Source organism: Lynx rufus, unplaced genomic scaffold (genome assembly GCF_022079265.1).
Source record: "Lynx rufus isolate CCGP_SWC_20201006 ecotype Redwood Valley unplaced genomic scaffold, mLynRuf1.p SCAF_8, whole genome shotgun sequence".
Classification (NCBI taxonomy): Eukaryota; Metazoa; Chordata; class Mammalia; order Carnivora; family Felidae; genus Lynx; species Lynx rufus.
Genome location: NW_025814896.1, coordinates 16,838,865 through 16,859,019, shown reverse-complemented (window position 1 = coordinate 16,859,019; position 20,155 = coordinate 16,838,865). Strand labels below are relative to the sequence as shown.

The 20,155-nt window shown below is 41.1% G+C and overlaps 1 protein-coding gene across 1 annotated transcript in view; it reads left to right on the top strand.

Moving 5' to 3' along the window:
* Positions 1–3,464: 3,464 nt before the first annotated feature.
* IFT52 (intraflagellar transport 52) overlaps positions 3,465–20,155 on the top strand; it is a 34,030-nt gene continuing 17,339 nt past the window's right edge. Inside the window, exons 1-7 of the mRNA XM_047069494.1 lie at positions 3,465–3,554; positions 5,317–5,441; positions 6,297–6,384; positions 10,057–10,186; positions 10,471–10,546; positions 11,878–11,949; positions 17,685–17,811. Of these exons, the coding sequence (XP_046925450.1) occupies positions 3,534–3,554; positions 5,317–5,441; positions 6,297–6,384; positions 10,057–10,186; positions 10,471–10,546; positions 11,878–11,949; positions 17,685–17,811 (639 nt within the window). The 5' untranslated portion in view covers positions 3,465–3,533. The remainder of the gene's footprint in view (positions 3,555–5,316; positions 5,442–6,296; positions 6,385–10,056; positions 10,187–10,470; positions 10,547–11,877; positions 11,950–17,684; positions 17,812–20,155) is intronic.

Genomic DNA, 20,155 nt, shown 5'->3' with positions numbered 1-20,155 from the left:
AAGAGAAGCACTCGTGTAACCACTGAAGACAGCTGGTATCCCTAAGGACTTGCCTTCCTTACCTTCAGCTGCTAGTAACAGAGACTCAAAGTAACAATGGCTTAAATAAGGTTACATATATGTTTCCAGCATATGAATGAGGAATGTTGTTAGGTAGTCCAAGGCTGCTGGTTCACAGGTCATCAGATACTAAGAGGCTTTCTGTATCTCTTCTCTGCCATCCTTGGCAATTGGCTTCCAGTATCAGGATTGCTGCATTGATACAAAGTGGTTACTGGAGCTCTAGCGACTGCTTCTGTGTCCTGGGCAGGGAAAAAGGAGGCAAGGAGAGAAGAGCAAAACAGCACCTTTAGGGAGCTTCCCCAGAAGCCCCAACCAATGGCTTCGGCTCATTAGCCACCCACTCCTACTTGTAATGGAGGCTGGGATATGTGGTTTATTAGCTGGGTACATTACTACCCCTAAGAACATAGGGCTCTGATACTAAGGGAGAAGGGAGAAATGTTCAGTAGGCAACCAGGATCTCTCTACCACAGGACCTCTTGGTGTTTGGATCTTTAACTCAATGTGTAAAGTGACAGAAATGTAATAAGCCTATAGGCGATCACCCAACATGCTCTTATTTTTCTCTTTTGATGGTATCTTTCTTTGTTGTGGATGGTATTGGACATTTATTATTAGGTTTGTCTGCCTGGCATCTGACCCCTTTCCTATATTCAGGGAATGTCCTAGCTAATAAGCCTTTATGAAGGGGCGATAATTACCTCTACTTACAGTAGCTGAAAATGCTAGATACTGACTGTCCCAGCCTCCTCTGCTGCTGGGGCCAGGCATGTGGCCCAGGGATGCACCTGTGCCAGAGTTTGACTCAAGGGAGGGACTAGAAGCTTTTATGTGGTAGCTACGGCAACAGTACTCACAAAACTGAGTAGGATGGATCATGCTGCCTTATTTCAGTGGCAAAGTAGTCTTCCCTGCCCCCGCTCCCAAACCTGTGTTTCATCGGCTGTTTCAGGGTAGGCTTACTAGGCTTTTGGCTTGTGGACAAGGAGACAACTTTAACATCAGTGTGTGCTGGCAGTTTTATTGTCTTTTCCTGTTAATCTCACTCTTGCTCTTCCATTTGTGTTTGCCCAGCTCCCTGCCCCAGGAATAATGGGGGGATGAAGCTGGAAGATCATGGAAAACACACCTACAACACTAACACAGACCTACTGGAGATCTAAGCTGGGTCAGGAAGAGTTACCATTACCCTTTGGCATGTGCTGAGAACTTTGAAACACTCTGATTTGATTTCCATCATAGCAGTGTCTGTTATTTGACAAGTGTGTGGAACAAGATGTGGGAGTGGCCAAAATTTCCCCAACTTCCCAAAGCAAAAAGCAACAGAGTGTAATTGTTGGAAACATGATAGTACTGTCACAAGTATACAACCCACTATGGGTTGTGAAACACATAATGGTTCCATGTGTTCTAAGACTGTAAAATCACAAAATTTTCACCAAGACAGAAAATAAAAATGTAAAAAACTATGATATTGATCATCCTTTTCCTATGTTTTTTGAGCACATTCTGATCTTTACATGCATTATCTACAATCCTCACAAGAAACCAGCATTTAGAAATTATTAACCTCACTTTTCAGATAAATATTCACTCTGAGAGATTAAGCAACTTGCCCAAGGTCACCCAGCTGGTACAAGGTACAGCCAGGAACTGAACTTGGTGGCTGCTGCTTTTAAAACCCATGCTCTTCGGGGCGCCTGGGTGGCTCAGTCGGTTAAGTGTCCGACTTCGGCTCAGGTCACGATCTCGCGGTCCGTGAGTTCAAGTCCCGTGTCGGGCTCTGGGCTGATGGCTCAGAGCCTGGAGCCTGCTTCTGATTCTGTGTCTCCCTCTCTCTCTGCCCCTCCCCCGTTCATGCTCTGTCTCTCTCTGTCTCAAAAATAAATAAACGTTAAAACCCATGCTCTTCTACAGCCTCCATCAGTGGGAGAAATGCTCTGAGCAGGTACTCCTTTGGTTTTATAGGAAACACTGACTGCACATCAGGCAGAAGAACTCCAGACCTGTCCAAACTGTCGAGTGACACGCCCTATGTACCCTTTCTAGTAGAATATATCACTTCTTCTTTTTTTTAATGTGTACTTATTTGAGAGAGAGCATGCACGCACAAGCAGGGGAGGGGCAGAGAGATAGGGTGAGAGAGAATCCCAAGCAGGCTCCAGGCTGCCAGCACAGAGCTCCACGTGGGGCTTGAACTTAGGAACCATGCATGAGATAATGATCTGAGACAAAATCAAGAGTCAGATGCTTAACCAACTGAGCCACCCAGGCTCCCCTCACTTCCATTTGTATTAATTTCGCACCAAAATACAGCATCTCCACGAAGAGAATTCTCAACCATCCTCTTCACTTAACTTTGCAGTGGCAGTAGTTGTGTAAAGGCAACAAGAGTTGTGTGTTTCAAGCTCCTAAGACTCCTACTGCTCTATACTTAACTGAAGATTGTAACAAACGTAAATGTGAACCAAAACCGTGGTGTGTCTCTGCTCATTTGCGCCGGTGAGGCGGTGGCACTGCACACAGTCCACGCACTCTCAGGGCAGGCAAGGGCTCCCCTGGAACAAATTGTGGCCTGTTGGTGGTTACTAGAGCCTGGTTTTTCATTTTGATGGCGATGGCTCTTTGGTGTAGCAGTTCCTTCTCCAGCCCATGCCTTATCAATATTACTCCGCTCATCCGGAGCGCCTTTCAGATCAGCTCTGGTCCCTCACAGCTCCCTTAGTGCAGTTTATATTTTCACTGTTTGGTAGGATCTGGCCAAGGTCCAACTCCCCGTCTGGGAAGGCCTAGAGGGCGAGTTCACCGTCATATCCTGGGCCTAGCACTTTGGCGCTCAGAGATGCGGGGCTAACTAAAGAGGAAGAACTATCTCGAGTGACCATTCGCACCACTAAACTTGTCCATCTTTCGCGGCAAAGGCTTCCCGAGGTGCCAAGTCGCCGAAACCCTTCCACAGCACGTATAAGAACCTCTCATCTTGCGTTTCCGATAGCTAGACTCTGTCCTCCACTCTCCGCCCGGATTCGCCCCGGAGCTGTGCGCCTGCGCTCTTGGGAGTTGAGGATGGGGCATTTCCCACCCGCCACCGCCGGAAGCCTTCACTTTCCTCCCTCAGGGTGGAGCGAAGTTTGGGCCCCAGGGTCCTACTACTTATATCAGTCTCCAATAATACTTTATGTTAAAGTACGAAACGAGATGGGTTTATTTTTGGCCTAAAGTTAATTCACGTTCTGTTTGGGTTTACCCCTCAACCAATGTAATGGTACAGTCCGACATTAGCTCCGCCCCCTGACCTCCAGCCCCGGACGCTCAAGGAGAAATGGCGTCTTCCGTTCTGTCGTCATTACGTTGCTTCGGAGGTAGGTCCACGCCGCAGTGCACGCCTCCCCAGCGCGCTGCCTCGCCTACGCCGTTGCTAAGCGGCCTTGGATACCTGGCCGCAGGATGCTGGGCGGTGTCAGGTGAAGATGGTGGTCACTGGGCCTCAGGTAAGAAGGGCTCCGACTGTGATGGGCCGGCATGGCCGTTGTAGCGTCCTGGGAGCTGGCGGGGGCCTCGCCGGCCTGTTCCTTGGGCCTCTGGACCAGTCTTGTGGAAAATCGAGGTCTTATGAGATAAAGTAAACTGAGGCCGCAGATGTAGGCCCGGATCCCGAACTTCGGACTGCATTCGAATCTCCGTTGCCTGTGGCTGCGCTGTTTAGTTCTCTTGCTGAGTATCAGAGAGCATTGTCTCATCCCGTTTTCCTAGGAATCCTAGGAAATTGTTGGGAATTTGTCCTACAGCAAAAATAACGGCAAAGACAGACGTGTATAAATTCCAATAGGGTTTGTGAAGGCGAAATAATTGAAAAGATGTTCATGAAAGCAGTGGTGGAGTTCATTAGGGCATAATCATGCACTAGATCATGCAGCCACTATCCTAACCATGGAGACTTTTAGTTAACTGAGAAAGGCTGGATAGGGTATTGTATGTACACATTGGGAAAACAATAGTGTACAAGGATGGTTGGAACATGAAAAGATAGTGGTGCTGTAATCATGAGGTTTGTTTTTGTTGAGCTTACAAAATGATTTTAAAGTTCAATTGGAAGAAAAAATATGAGACTAGCCAGGAAAATTCTAAAAAGTTAGTGAGGATTAGTTCTCCAGCACCACCAGATATTATAACATATTATAAAGTTATAATAATTAAAATAGTATAGAAATGAGCAGGAACTTACATGCAGATAGAAAATAATGGAATTCAGAATAGATCCAAATACAAATACTTCTAGAGATTTATTATGTAGTCAAGGGGTATTTCAAATCAGCATTAAGAAGATGGTTTGATGTCAGGCAGCTTTATTGTAATTAAAAAAAAAAAAACAGTAATGAAGCTTATTTTGATCACCCAAATAAATTCCAAACAGACCAAATTTAACTTAACCACATAACAAAGTACTGGAAGAAAGCATTGTATTTGTAAACTTAGCACAGCAAAAAAAAAAAAAAAAAAATTTTTTTTCTAAATATGTCATGTAATCCAAAAGCAAGAAAGGAAAAGATAAATGCTATTGACTCCAAAAAATTTAAAACCTCTGTTTGGCTTCCAAAATTCCGCCAAGCCAAACCAAAAAAGCTACTAGAAGCTAAGTCTAAAGACAGGTAAATCTATGAAAGTAATTAATGTCAGTTAGAAAAATATTAAACCAGGGGCACGTGGGTGGCTCAGTCAGTTAAGCGTCCAGCTCTTGATTTCGGCACAGATCATGATCTCATGGTTAGTGAATTCAAGCCCCACATGGGGCCCTGCAGTTTGAAGCCTGTTTGGGATTCTCTCTCCCTTTCTCTCTGCCCCTCCCTCCCTCATGCTCTCTTTTTCTCTCAAAATAAATAAATAAACATTAAAAAAATAAAGAATCTGAAGGGCTATACCCCACACTTAGCAGTAGTTAGCAGTCAGAAATCAGGTGGGCATCATGGTCTCAGGGCATAAAGGTAGGGTGATGGCAGGGCAGGGTCCTGAGAATAGGCTGGTGGGAAGGCCAGAGCCAGAGACAGGAAGCAAAAGCCAGAGATAGCCTCAGGTTTCTGCGGCTGTGAGTATGCATTTCACTCTCAATCTTTGAGAATTGTAGGGATTTGATAACTAGGTTGCAGCTGTATTTCCTCTCTTGATAAATTAGAAGAAGACTATTTTTTCCATTTATGGTCTTTTGGAATATTGTTTATTGTTTCATTTTTTCTGATCTCTTCTTTTTTCCATAAGGTAACCATGGAGAAAGAGCTTCGGAGCACCATTCTTTTCAATGCGTACAAAAAAGAAGTATTTACCACCAACAATGGCTATAAATCCATGCAGAAAAGGCTTCGGAGTAATTGGAAGATTCAGAGGTGACCATATATATTGTTTTCCTTTCTAAGTGATGACAATAGCCTGCTGGTAATATTGGAAAGTCTTTACTTTCTTATGTAAGAGGTTGTTTAGGCAGGAGAAATTCAATAGGAAGAACATTCAGAAGTAAATAAATTGATTATAGAGGCGCCTGGGTGGCTCAGTTGGTTGAGCATCCGACTCCTGATTTCGACTCCAGTCATGACCCCAGGGTCATGGGATTGAGCCCTACGTTGGACCCCTCACTGAGCGTGGAATCTACTTGAGATTCTCTCTCTCCCTCTGCCCCTCTCCTCTGCTTGCTCGCTGCCTCTCAAAAAAAAAAGTAAATAAATTATTATAAAAACATATTTTTTTAAAGTTGGCAATTAGTATATTGAGTTGTCCCCCAAATCACAAATCAAATAATTATTCTAATTATACATACACAACTTTTTAAGAGGTTAGAGGTTTTCTCCATATTTTAACTTCGGGCAATACTTCAGTTTAGGGAAAGGAAAGATGAGAATTCCTCTCTGCCTTTGTTGTGTGTGTAAATGGTTTTTCTTAATGGGTAAGGCTATGTAATTATACAAACTAATGTAGAGTTGATTGAATTAGTAGTTGGAGGACTCTTTATACTCTTGTATGTTTAATTTGGGTATCTTGGCCTAGGGGAAGTATTTGAGCAGAGGCTGATCTCAGACAAGCCTGTAGAGGGGATTCTCACTTTGGGAGAGAGGCTGTACCTGATACCTCTAAATCCCTTCATCTCTGGGCCTCTGTGGCCTCTGGTTCCATACAGTCTAGAGGCTAGAGTAATTCATAAATTGCTTTAAATTATGGATCTAATACTTTAAAAATTCTATTTCTAGTTTAAAAGATGAAATCACATCTGAGAAGCTAATTGGGGTGAAACTGTGGATTACAGCTGGGCCAAGGGAAAAATTTACTGCAGCTGAGGTAAGTAATATCCAAAAAGAAGAAATACAATGAGATGGTTGGCAGATGAGCTCTGAAATTCCGGATATGAATCCCACTTCACCATACACTGTATCACCTTAAGGTAATCACTTTCATCTCTTTTTTCATCGTGGAGTTGTTGTGATCATTAACTGAGATAATGCATATAAAGTGCCAGACACATAGTTGAGGCTAATTAAATACTAGCCATACTTGTTTGCCACATTTGAAAATAGGAAAATTCCTTTTAAATTTAAGCTGTTTTTAATTCTATTTCATAGAGTAGACAAACGTAAAACCCAGAACACAAGTATTGGTAAAAATGTAGAGAAATTGGAACCCATGTGCACTGTTGATAAAAGGTAAAATGGCACAGCCATTATGGAAAACAGCATGGCAGTGCCTCAACAATTAAAAATAGAATTATCATATGATCCAGCAATCCTACTTCTAGATATATATCCAAAAAAATTGAAAGCAGAATCTCAAAGAGCTATTTGTACATTCATGTCTAAAGCAGCATTGTTCACAATAGCCAACAGGCAGAAGCAACCTAAGTCTATCAACAGATGAATGGATAAACAAAATGTGGCATACATGTGATAAATTACTATTCAGCCTTAAAAAGAGAGGAAATTCTGATACATGCTACACCATGGGTGAATATTGAGGATGTTAGGCTAAATGAAATAAGCCAGTTACAAAAAGACCAGTACTGTATGATGCCATTTATACGACATACCTAGAGTAGTCAAATTCATATAAAGTTAGAATCGTGGTATTTTGATAGAGATTGCACTGAATGTGTACATTGCTTTGGGTAGTATAGACATCTTAACAGTATTTGTTCTTCCAATCCATGTACATGGAAAGTTTTTTCCATTTCTTTCTGTCATCTTCAGTCTCCATAGAACTAGAGTGTATTATGCTAAGGGAAATAAGTCAGAGAAAGACAAATATCCTATGATTTCACTCATAATGTGGAATTTTTTTTTTTATATATATATATGAAATTTATTGACAAATTGGTTTCCATAATGTGGAATTTAAGAAACAAAACAGATGAACATAGGGGAAGGGAAGGAAAAATAAGATAAAAACAGAGAGAGAAACAAACCATAAGAGACTCTTAAGGATAGAGAACAAACTGTGAGGGTTGTTGGAGGGAGGTGGGTGGGGAGGTGAGCTAAATGGGTGATGGGCTTTAAGGAGGCCACTTGCTGGGATGAGCACTGGGTGTTATATGTAAATGATGAATCACTGGGTTCTACTTCTGAAACCAGTACTACAGTGTATGTTAACTAACTTGAATTTAAATAAATAAACTAAAAGAAAAAAAAATCGAGGTAGCCAGTGTTCGAGGAGGGGGAAATGGGGAGTTGTTTAACGGGTATTGAGCTTTGGTTTTGCAAGATGAAGAGTTTTAGGGATGGATTGTGGTGATGGTTGCAAATAATGTGAATGTGCTTAACACTACTTAACACTACTTAATAATTAAGATGGTAAATTTTATGTTATGTGTATTTTACCACAACTAAACAGAAACCCCAGAACACAGCAAGAGCCTTTCTCACAGAGATGTGAAAATGCTTTGGTGCTCAGGGAAGGTTGTGGGGAGTAGGGAGGTGGTGGCAGGGTGGCACCGGTGTGGTCCAGTCTTCTGCTCTGACTTTGGATGGGGACATAGGGAGGAGGTCTACAGGGAAGCATTTCTGTTCTTTTGTTTGTTGACCCAACTGCAAGGCCACCTTGTCACCTGAGAAGAGACATAACTGATCAGGTTCATTGAGAGAAGGAACAGGAATTCCTGTTAGGAACATGGAGGTGGCCAGCTGCCCCCACCCAGTGAGAGCCTGAGGGAAATGTACACACAGTGTGCAGTGGCCTGCAAAGGAATACTATATTCCATATTCCCTGTTGATTTGGAGTGGCCTCACGCTACACGCTACTTCCCTTCTCCTCCTCCTCTACTCCCCTCCCCCCGCCCCAACTTCCCTTCTCCAACTAGTGAAGACAAAGAGACGTGAGGAGGTTTTGCTGAGGAGCAGGCAGTGTCAGGAAAGCCAGGGCATCTGGAAAGAGGGTCAGAGATAGGTGCCTGGTCCTTTCCCCAAGAGGGAACAGGCACTAGGTCAAACCTTACTTCGAGCTCTTAGAGATGGAAGGCTGGCTTCCAAATGATAGAATCCCTTGAGAAGCATATTTAGCCTAATAAAATGTTCTCACACCAGACCAGTTCCTGGCACCTTGCCTTCACTTTAGAGGTGGAGCGAGGTAGGAAGGAAAGGCAGAAGCACTTTTAACTTTTTTATTTTATTTTATTTTTAATTTAAATTTTAGTTAACATGCAATGCAACATTGGTTTCGGGAGTAGAATTCAGTGATTCATCACTTACATACACCTTTATTATTCTGAATTGAAAAGCCCAGGTAATATAACCCACCACCATTGAAAAAAGTGTCTCCACTGTAATGTAGTTAAAAAAAAAATGAGTTATAAAAGAACATGTGTACTTCAAATTGTCAATGTTTTGGTGTGTATAAACACTAGAAGAATATCAGTTTGTTACTGCTTGAGCATACATACACTAGAGCACCTCTTGATATTCCACATTTTGAAACAAAGGCTAAATAGGTATGTAGGATCCCCATGAAGGGCACAGTCTTGTGCAGAGTTCAGGATCTGTGAAATTATGTCTCATTTGGGAGCAAGCCCCCTTGGTGATGTTAACTGTTGCGCTATGTCTTCTATATTTGGGGGGCTGGGAGAGAGAAGGAAATCCAGGGAGTGTGCAAGAGCACAAAGGTTTGTCTGTAGCAAAGCTGGGCTGGGCCAGTGGTTTCCAAAGTGGGATGTGTGTGATCAATCACTGAGGTGCCAGGGGGAAATGATATTTGTCATATCTTTATTATCCTTCACATTTTTCCTTTTTGGGAGTATGTTCTATAATTATATAAATATACATACTTTACTTTCACATTATTTGCTGTTGGGGTGCTTGAGGAAAGTTGAGGGACTATTGGTCTAGACCACTCACCCCAGGTTTTCTCAGGCTGGGTCAGCAAGGTCAGCCCTAGATTTTTCTCCCTTCTCTAGCTTTGTGAAAACAAGAGAGAGCTTCCTAGAAGATAAGCAGATGCCATGCATTTCTCACTAGGGCTTGATCAGTCAGTGACTTGACCAGAATTGCTCCCTGGGGGTGGTGTACAATACTCTCATCCTGAGTCCTTGGCTGGCAGGGGAAGGTATGTTCTGGAGCGATAGTGTTCAACCAGGGGTGATTTTTTTCTACACACTCTCCCCTGGCCCCAGGGGACATTTGGCCATGTCTGAAGACATGGTTGGTTGTTGGCAGGAGAGGGTAGGTGCAATTGGCATCTGGTAGATTGAGACCGGGGATGCTGATCAATGACCTGTGAGCTTCTTTTAGCTAATACTTTCCACTTTGAGTTTGCTTTCCAGATAGTCAGTGTGGAAAATGTCAATTCAGTTTGAGTATTTTGGGACTTTGTACTTAAAAACAAGCTTGAAATCCTACATAGAGAGTAAATTTTATATATCTTACAGATGTTTGTATTTAAGTGCCTCATAGATTTATTTATTTTTCTTCATAGTACTTTGGACAGAAGTCTTTGGGGTATATTCATAGATTTTTTTTTTCTTTTATGTAGTTTGAAGTCCTGAAGAAATACCTTGATGGTGGTGGTGATATCCTTGTGATGCTAGGAGAGGGTGGGGAATCCAGATACGACACCAATATTAACTTTCTCCTGGAAGAATATGGAATCATGATTAATAATGGTAATTATTATCATTTTAGTAGAGGTAGCCGTTTCCTATTTATTATACATACTGTAGTCCTCTGGACCTAATAGTACAATGGGAAGAGCCCTGGGCTGAGGGTGCATGGTCCGGCATTCTGATCTCAGTGGCGGTCTGAGCCTTCTGGGGCTAGGCTTTTTCCATTTATAAAGTGGAAGGAATTGCAACAGAGTTCCAGGGTTTCTTACAAGTCAAGTTTGTATTCATCTAATATCAAACCTATTTCTAATTAAGGTGCAACTTCCTCTCTTTGCCCTTTAAAGATGCTGTGGTTAGAAATGTATATTATAAGTATTTCCATCCTAAAGAAGCTCTGGTTTCCAATGGAGTCTTGAATAGGTAAGCATGTTGAAAGTAGAAATGTTTTTACAAATAATTCCTATCTTCTCTCCTCTCTTCTCACACATTCTTTTCGCTGGCCCTTCTTTCTTGCCTTTTTGTTTTATTTCACTATATTGTAATTTATTTTATTATATTACTTCTCATTCCTCAAGTTATATTCCTCCCATCTTTTGAAACCTTATTCCACATTCACCTTTTTGTCAGTTAGAATGCATTCAGCTATAAGCACAGAAAACCCTATTCAAATGGGATTAAACAATAAAGAGACTTTACTGATTCATGGCATTGAAAAGCCCAGAAATAGGGCAGGGTTAGGGTGTGGATTGAAAATTCATGATGTCGGGCTCCAGTTCCATTGTTCTCCAGTTCTCTTGGCGTTGCTCTCCTTTGTGTGTGGGCTCAATAGTTTTAGCAGTTACCAAATTTATATCCGCACGCCACATCATGAGAGCCTGTCTTGGTCACAGCGTTCCCAGCAAGAGTAGTCCTGCAATTTGCTCTGGTGGAGCTGGCCTAGGCCACATGCCCATCCTGAACTGGTCACTGTGTCAGGAGACATAGAATACCCTGATGGTATGGCGAGGTCATATTCTCTACCCCTGGAGCTTGGGATGAAGTTAATTTTTTTTCTGATTTACTGGATCTTAGAGGATAAATTAGGGGCTTTGGCGAAGTGGGAAATGAATGCATGAGAGGAACACCATCAGGTGGCCTCTGTGAGCTTTTCCCTATATTCAAAAATTTTCATTCCACGCTTGAATTCGCTACATGCCAGGCACTCTGCTGAGTCTGATGATATGGAGTCTAGAATATAGGACTAGAATGTGGGTCTAGTCTAGAATGTGGTCTAGTATATTGATCCTTCCCTCAGGAGTCAAGAAAGAACTGATCCTCATATTTTATTTTTTTTTTTAATTTTTTTTTTTTTCAACGTTTATTTATTTTTGGGACAGAGAGAGACAGAGCATGAACGGGGGAGGGGCAGAGAGAGAGGGAGACACAGAATCAGAAACAGGCTCCAGGCTCTGAGCCATCAGCCCAGAGCCTGACGCGGGGCTCGAACTCACGGACCGCGAGATCGTGACCTGGCTGAAGTCGGACGCTTAACCGACTGCGCCACCCAGGCGCCCCTGATCCTCATATTTTAATGTTAACTTTTGCAAACTACACAAAGTGGTGTAGGTGTATAAATGTACCTTTATTTAAGTTTCAAGAATTACATTTTGAACAAGTCTGAAAAATGCTTGCAGTTCATTCATACTTACTATTAATGAATGGGGTGTGAAATTCTAAAAATTTTTTGTTTACTAGATTTTTTTTTCTTCAAGGGAAATCAGCCGAGCTGCAGGGAAGGCTGTGCCTGGAATCATTGATGAGGAGAGCAGTGGAAACAATGCCCAGTGAGTGTGTTTTCTGAGGCTACCTAAAGAGGATGTATTTATCATTTTAAAGAGTTTTCTTTTTCAAAGTGAAGAGTTTTCATTTCTGATTACAAAAGTCATTCTTACAAAAAAAAAACAATGTGAATAGTTCAAAGGAAGAAAATAGAAGCCCTCCACTGTAAGTGTATGCTCCTTTCCCCAAAGATAATTATTCTTTTTTTAAAATTTTTTTTTAATGTTTATTTATTTTTGAAGGAGAGAGAGACAGAGTGTGGGTGGGGGAGGGGCAGAGAGAGAGGGAGACACAGAATCCGAAGCAGGCACCAGGCTCCGAGCTGTCAGCACAGAGCCCGATGCGGGGCTCGAACTCAACAAACTGCGAGATCGTGACCTGAGCTGAAGTCGGACGCTCAACCGACTGAGCCACCCAGGCGCCCCAAGACAATTATTCTTAATACTATGGTATTTAGATTTCTAGATTTTTTTCATATATAAAAATACAGATAGGTACCATATCCTTTTAATGACTAGATTAAATTTGAGTTATTCTAAGTTATCTAAGTTATCTAACCAATCTCCTATTATTGAACATTTAGGTCATTTATGACATTTTGCTTTATGTATTTATGTATTCATTTATTTATTTTAAAGTTTTTACTTAATCTCTACCCCCAACGTGGGGCTTGAACTCATGACCCTAAGATCAAGAGTTGCATCTTCTTTTGACTGAGCCAGTCAGGAGCCCTGGTGATATTTTGTTTTAATAGTTAAACCTAACGTTTATTGAACACTTACTCTGTGACAGGAATTTTTACCTCTTTCTAATCATCACAACAACACACTAAGATTATAGACGAGATACCAGAGAGGTTAATTGCCCAAGCTCACTTGACTAATAAGTGTCAGAACTTAGTTTTAAACTTCTGCTCCATGGCCTGTACTCTGAACTTCTGCTCCATGTTGATATTACAAACAGAATTTTATACTTGTTACTATAAATGAAGCACTTGGTGAATGTCTTTGTATGTACAATTTTTGTGCACTTATACAGATATTTTAGTAAGGCTAGATTCATAGCATTAGAATCTCTGGGTCAAGGGTTTTCCAATTGATGCATTGCCAAATGTGATACTTCGGTAAATTGCCCTCCAGGTAGTTTATAGCACTTATTGTCCCAATGAACGTGCTGCTTTTTCCTCTCTTGCCAGATTGCAGTATTCTAGTGAAGGCGATATCTCTTTCTTTTAATTTGCATTTCTTTGATTATTACTGAGTAGGATGACCTTTAAAATCTTTTGGCTGATTGCATTTCTTCTGTGAAGTTCCTCTTCACTACTTTATGCCCATTTTTATTGTGATGGTTTGTCTTTTCTTATGCATTTATAAGACTTCCCTGTGTTGCAGATATTTTTTCCAGTTTACCTTTCTATTTTGAGGTATTTCACCCCATAGGACTTGAACATTTTATGGAGTTAAAGCATATTATAAAACTCTAGTGATTAAAATAATGTGGTACTAACACAGAAATAGTGAAAAATAAATAAATTAGAATCAGACTCAATATATATGAGAGGTGGGAATTATTAGTTTATAGTAAAAGTGATGTTACAAACTATTGGAGAATGGATAGCACAATTGTGGGTAACCATTTGACAAAATATTTCCATTTTCACAACACACTCATATATTTCAGATGGATTAAAATTTTAAATGTTAAAAATATAAAACCATAAAAGTACTAAAAAAAAAGTATGGGCGAATATTTTATAATCTTAGAGTAGGGAAGATCTTTCTTAGGATAAAACCAAGGTAAAGTCGTAAAGGGGAAAAACGTATGGAAATATATATCATAGAGTTAATATTATTGATATTCGAGAACCATAATCTAATTTTTTTTTTAATTTTTTTTTTTTCAACGTGTATTTATTTTTGGGACAGAGAGAGACAGAGCATGAACAGGGGAGGGGCAGAGAGAGAGGGAGACACAGTATCAGAAACAGGCTCCAGGCTCTGAGCCATCAGCCCAGAGCCCGACGCGGGGCTCGAACTCACGGACCGCGAGATCGTGACCTGGCTGAAGTCGGACGCTTAACCGACTGCGCCACCCAGGCGCCCCTAATTTTTTTTAATTTATGTCCAAGTTAGTTAACATATAGTACAATAAATTCAGGAGTAGAATCCAGTAATTCATCACCTACATATAACACCCAGTGCTCATCCTAACAAGTATCCTCCTTAATGCCCCTTGCCCATTTAGCCTGTCCCCCCACCCAAAATCCCTCTAGCAACCCTCAGTTTGTTCTCTGTATTTAAGAGTCTCTTATGTTTTGTCCCCCTCCCTGTTTTTATATTATTTTTGCTTCCCTTCCTTTATGCTCATGTGTTTTTTTTCTTTTTTTAATTTTTTTTTAAATGTTTATTTATTTTTGAGAGTGAGAGAGACAGAGCATGAGTGGGAGAGGGGCAGACAGAGAGGGAGATACAGAATCTGAAGCAGGCTCCAGGCTCTGAGCTGTCAGCACAGAGCCCAACACGGGGCTCAAACTCACGAACCGTGAGATCATGACCTGAGCTGAAGTCAGACACTTAACCGACTGAGCCACCCAGGCGCCCCTATGTTCATCTGTTTTGTGTCTTAAATTCCACATATGAGTTAAGTCATATGATATTTGTCTTTCTCTGACCAATTTCACTTAGCGTAATACACTCTGGTTCCATCCATGTTGTTGCAAATGGCAAGATCTCATTCTTTTATATTGTCGAGTAATATTCCATTGTATATACTTACCATATCTTTATGCATTCATCAGCCAACAGACATTTGGGCTCTTTCTGTACTTTGGCTATTGTCAGTAGTGCTACTATAAACATTGTGGTGCATGTGTCCCTTCGAAACAGCACGCCTGTATACTTTGGATAAATACCTAGTAGTGCAATTGCTGGGTTTTAGGGTAGTTCTATTTTTAATTTTTTGAGGAACCTGCATACTGTTTTCCAGAGTGGCTGCACCAGTTTGCATTCCCACCAACAATGCAAAAGAGATCCTCTTTCTCCACATCCTCGCCAACATCTGTTGTTGCCTGACTTGTTAATGTTAGCCATTCTGACGGGTGTGAGGTGGTCTCTCATTGTGGTTTTGATTTGTATTTCCCTGATGATGAGCGATGTTGAGCATCTTTTCATGTGTCTGTTAGCCATCTGGATGTCTTCATTGGAAAAGTGTCTATTCATGTCTTTTGCCCATTTCTCTACTGGATTATTTGTTTTTTGGGTGTTGAGTTTATAGATTTTGGATAGTAACCTTTTATCTGACATGTCGTTTGCAAATATCTTCTCCCATTCCATTGGCTTTTAGTTTTGCTGATTGTTTCCTTCACTGTGCAGGGGAGGGGTAGAGAGAGAGGGGGAGACAGAAGATCTGAAGTGGGCTCTGCATTGACAGACTGACAACAGCTAGCCCCGATGCGGGGCTCAAACTCACAAACTGTGAGATCATGACCTAAGCCAAAGTCAGATGCTCAACTGACTGAGCCACCCAGGTGTCCCTATCATAATCTAATTCTTAAGCTTTGTGTCAGCTTATCCAGTTGGTGTGGGTAAAAGCACTTGGACTTGGAGGTAGAAATTTTTATTTTTGTGTCTTACTTGCAAGGTGACCCAGGCAAGTTACTCTTAGCTTCTGTTCCCATGTCTGTGTAATGGAGACAACATGAATCTTACAAAGTTGTTGGGAAAATCCAGTGAGGCCATACTTGTAGAAGTGCTTGGTAAGGCACATGACATAGTATCTTACCTGCTGTTGCATTATTATGTCTTCAGTAGTTGTGAGGGGCAGAGGGCTGGTTGGTTATTTTCTGGGTCATCCTGGAAGCAGCACTTTCTGGGCAGGCTTTGAAATGTGGAGAACTAGTTGTGCTTTATATTTGGAGATATCTTGACCTATTGGAGTCTCAGGTTCTCATTTTGCCCATATTCTATCATGTCCCTTTTCCCTTCTCTCAGCCGTAGCCTCACCGGTTTTGTTTCAGTTCCTTAAATACACTACGTTCATTCCCACCTTAGGACCTCTACATATAAGGCCCTAAGGCCTTACATTTAAAGTTGGGAATACACTTTCCCAGTTATTCAGTCTGCTAATCTTACTCATTCGTGCGTGGTTTGGAAAAGTCCTGTTTTTGTTTTTTGCATGGGTGTATAGCCTTATGCTCAAAGTCTTATCAAAATGTCAGTCTGATTGATTTCTTAGTAATAATAAAAGAAATAGAGGAGTATAAATAATAGCTGACAGTTTTCATCATATGACTCAAGTGTCCGTTCTCCCTTCCTCCTTGAGAATCATCTCCTTAGAGTGCGTTTGGGGAAAGTGTGGGGCAAGGATATGCACCGACATCCATGTAACCATTTTCCCCACATCCCTTTTCTTCCTGCATGGCAACTATTCATTTTTTTAAAAAAAATTTTTTAACGTTTATTTATTTTTGAGACATAGAGAGACAGAGCTTGAGTGGAGGAGGGACAGAGAGAGAGGGAGACACAGAATCGGAAGCAGGCTCCAGGCTCTGAGCCGTCAGCCCAGAGCCCGACGCGGGGCTCGAACTCACAGACTACGAGATCGTGACCTGAGCTGAAGTCGGACGCTTAACCGACTGAGCCACCCAGGTGCCCCGGAAACTGTTCATTTATTTCTGCTTCTGGCCTAGGATTCATGGCCTATGGTCCCCTTCCCTGGGCTACTGCTTGGGTAGGGATGAAAAGGGGAGAATGGAGAATGTGGGGCAGGTGCCACTTCTCACCCACAATATGACACAGAAGTCAGAGGGATAGGTGAGACTTGACTGAAGGGAGGGGAAGACTTAACACTAGCAGGAAATCATTGTGAACTTAAGCTAAAAAGAAAATTCTTTTAGCTTGGTCTAAGAGAAAGGAAAATTAACATTATCTTTATAGGGAGCTCTTCATGGGTGCTTCCCCCCCACCCCCTGCCGATTTCTAACTTTATGCTTTGTTATAAGATTCCTGCTGCTCTCCATTCTGAGAGCACTTCCTTCAAATAACTACATTTGCAGAGCTCCATCTTACTTTCAGTAAAACCTTAACCCCTCCTGCAGGGGTTGTCCATACTGCAGGGTCTGCATCCCACCCTTACCCACCCCTCCCCCGCTCCTCCAGCATCCTATACACTTTCCAGGAGTACATTGCCTCAAGTCGGACTGATTCACTCTAGATACTCTTAAGTCTTGTTAGGACACAGTAGGGGAACGACTCCAAGGCAGGTCTGTGTAGCAGGTCTTTATTCACATAAGTACTCACTGGTAACACAGCCTTCTAATGACAGCCACTCATTCCTGGAGATAACACCAGTCAGATCTCTAAGGAAGAGGAAAATGTTTACCTGGAAGACATTGTCACACAGAGCAAGCTCATTTATAGGTCTAGTTCAGCTCTTAGATGAGACTCCTCTTCCTCCTCCTCCTCCATAGGGATTTCTTTAGTTCTTCTAGTTACAGTCATTTACACATACAATTAGAAGTTGTTAATTTACATTGATATATTTTTAAATGCTTTATTAAACCAGTAGCTAGAGTTATACCAGTTTTTGAGTTAACAAACTAAAGCTTAGAGAAAATTTTTTTTGCGTGTTTTTTTTTAATTTTGTGTTTGATTTTGAATTGTTCAAGAAGCACTGAGATTATCTTCAAAAAATTTTTATTCATTTTTTAAAAAATTTTGATGATTTCTTTCATTTCTTACAGGGCTCTCACCTTTGTCTATCCTTTTGGTGCCACGTTGAGTGTCATGAAACCAGCAGTGGCTGTTCTGTCCACAGGCTCTGTCTGTTTCCCGCTGAACAGACCCATTCTGGCTTTCTATCACTCGAAGGTACAGCCTTTCTTAGATATGGGTGGATATGTTATTTTTATTATTGAAATAATAAAAACTATTTCCAGAGGGGTTTCATGTATTTTCTCATTGGTCTTTACAACAGCCCTGTGAGGTAGTACTTCAATTAACTATACTTTACTTATGGGGAAGTAGCAGATCGTCCAATAATCGATGGAGTCAAGACTTAAACCCAGCTCTTATCATTCTAAATCCACAGCTATTCCACTGTAGCATGAGGCTGTCTATATTATAACCGTCTGTAACTACAGGCTGTCATTCTGAGTGTAAGAGGACCCATTCAGGGAAAGGTTGAGTTAACAAACTATACCAAAACACACAGAATTGTGCTGCCTTTATTTTAGTTTGTCCCAGAGCAACATGTCAGAAGACTAGTTGCTCAGTTGTCATCCTGGAGACCCCACAAAATGTGGGAGCATGTAGTCCCAGAGGACATAGCCCCTCTCATTGCGACCCCACTTATCCACTGCCTTAAAAAAATTTTTTTAAATATTTATTTTTGAGAAACAGAGAGACAGAACATGAGTGGGGGAGGGGCAGAGAGAGATGGAGACACAGAATCTGAAGCAGGCTCCAGGCTCCGAGCTGTCAGCACAGAGCCCGATGGGGGGCTTGAACCCACAAGCCATGAGATCATGACCTGAGCCGAAGTCAGACATTCAACCGAGCCACCCAGCTGCCCCATCACTGCCTTTTAATTCATGTTTTGCTGAATTCACCTTTATTTGTCTACCAATCACCAGCTGACCTCCCAGTTTTTCTTTAGTTCCTCATATCCTATTTTTCTTTGTGGGATTTAGGTATTTTTCCCTTCCATATTTAAAAGCTCTGACCTCATTTTATTAGAAAGTAAATAAATATCTATGCTGTGTTTGAAAGTGATATTTAGACAAAATTCAAAATAGTTATTATGGTTGTTATTCTCTCCCAAAAAACTAGAAATATTTCTTTAAAATTAAAGTATTAAATGATTTAAGATGTGGAAATAATTGGTCTACATAAACTGTCACTTAGTAGGCACAAAAGTAATGAGACACTGTCTTAAGGGGCCTCTGGTAGTGTAATACCAGAACTATAATTATTTTTTTATTTTTTAACACAGAGATTCTACCTGGCTTAATTAGTGGATTTTTATGAAGCATCTATTAGATACAGAGTTCTATGCTAACTGTGGTGATTCTTCTTGAACTCATGAGATTATCATCTGCCCATTGCCTAACTATTTAAAGCCTGTTTTCCTAACAGGTGTTTAGTCCTGCCTTATAAATACAATCTTTCAGAGAGGATGTTGCCTGTCACTTTTAAGTTTGTGAGATAAACCAGTGGAAGGGGGGGAGCAGTGCTGTCTCCTTGCCCAGGGCCATTGCCTTCTTGAGCTTGTCATGATCTTTTCTAGGTGTTTTACTAGGATAGACTCAATAATATCGAAAGAGCAAATCAGTCCTTGAGTAGATATACTCTTATTTAATTGGAACAAATTATAGACAAAAGCTGGAAAAGGAAGCTGAAGACAACGGTAGGATCTCCATAGGATCTCCATCGGACAGAATAAAAGGATTAAAGGAAGATGTGTAATCTATTTGAAATAAATGAGGTAGGGAAAAAAATAATATTAAAGAAAAATTCTAGGCCTAACTGTGGGTAGTAGTAAGAAGGAAAGTCCTTTCCTTTTCCTGTATTTAGTTACATATGTCAGTTCAAATCGCAGCAGAGTTCACTCGGCGCTCCCGCATTCTTTCTGTGCGTTTCCACCAGATTCACTTCCTGTTCTCAGTAACTGATGTGTTTTCAATGGTTGTATTATAGCAATAGTGTTATTTTTCCTATGAGACATTTGCTTTTAATGTGGTGCAAGTCACAGTTCGTTTTGCAAATTTTGTTTTATTTATAGAATTTGTCTATTTGTATCTCTTGAGAGTCCTTCTTTCATAGTACCTTACAGCTGTGCCAATTCCCTGATGCTGCTAGAAAAACCGCATTCGTTTTGCAGTTTGAACATTGCGCTGTTTTTCCCATTACAAAAGTAATTTATGCTCATTGTAGACAAATTGAAAATACAGTCATGATAGAAAAAAAAAGAATGCCTCTCACTGCAAAACTGATGTCTTGATCATTTTGCTTTGGCTTATGTTTGCTGGTTTGCTTCATGGGCTTTACGCTAGGGTGACTGTACAGCGTCTGGTATACTGTTTTTTTTTAACCTAATGTTATGACAAAAGCATTCTTCCATGTCACTGAAAACCCTGTGTCACTATAACTTCACCACTGGAGGAGTTCTGTTATTCTTAACCACTTCTTCTGTGGTGAACATTTGGATTTCTCA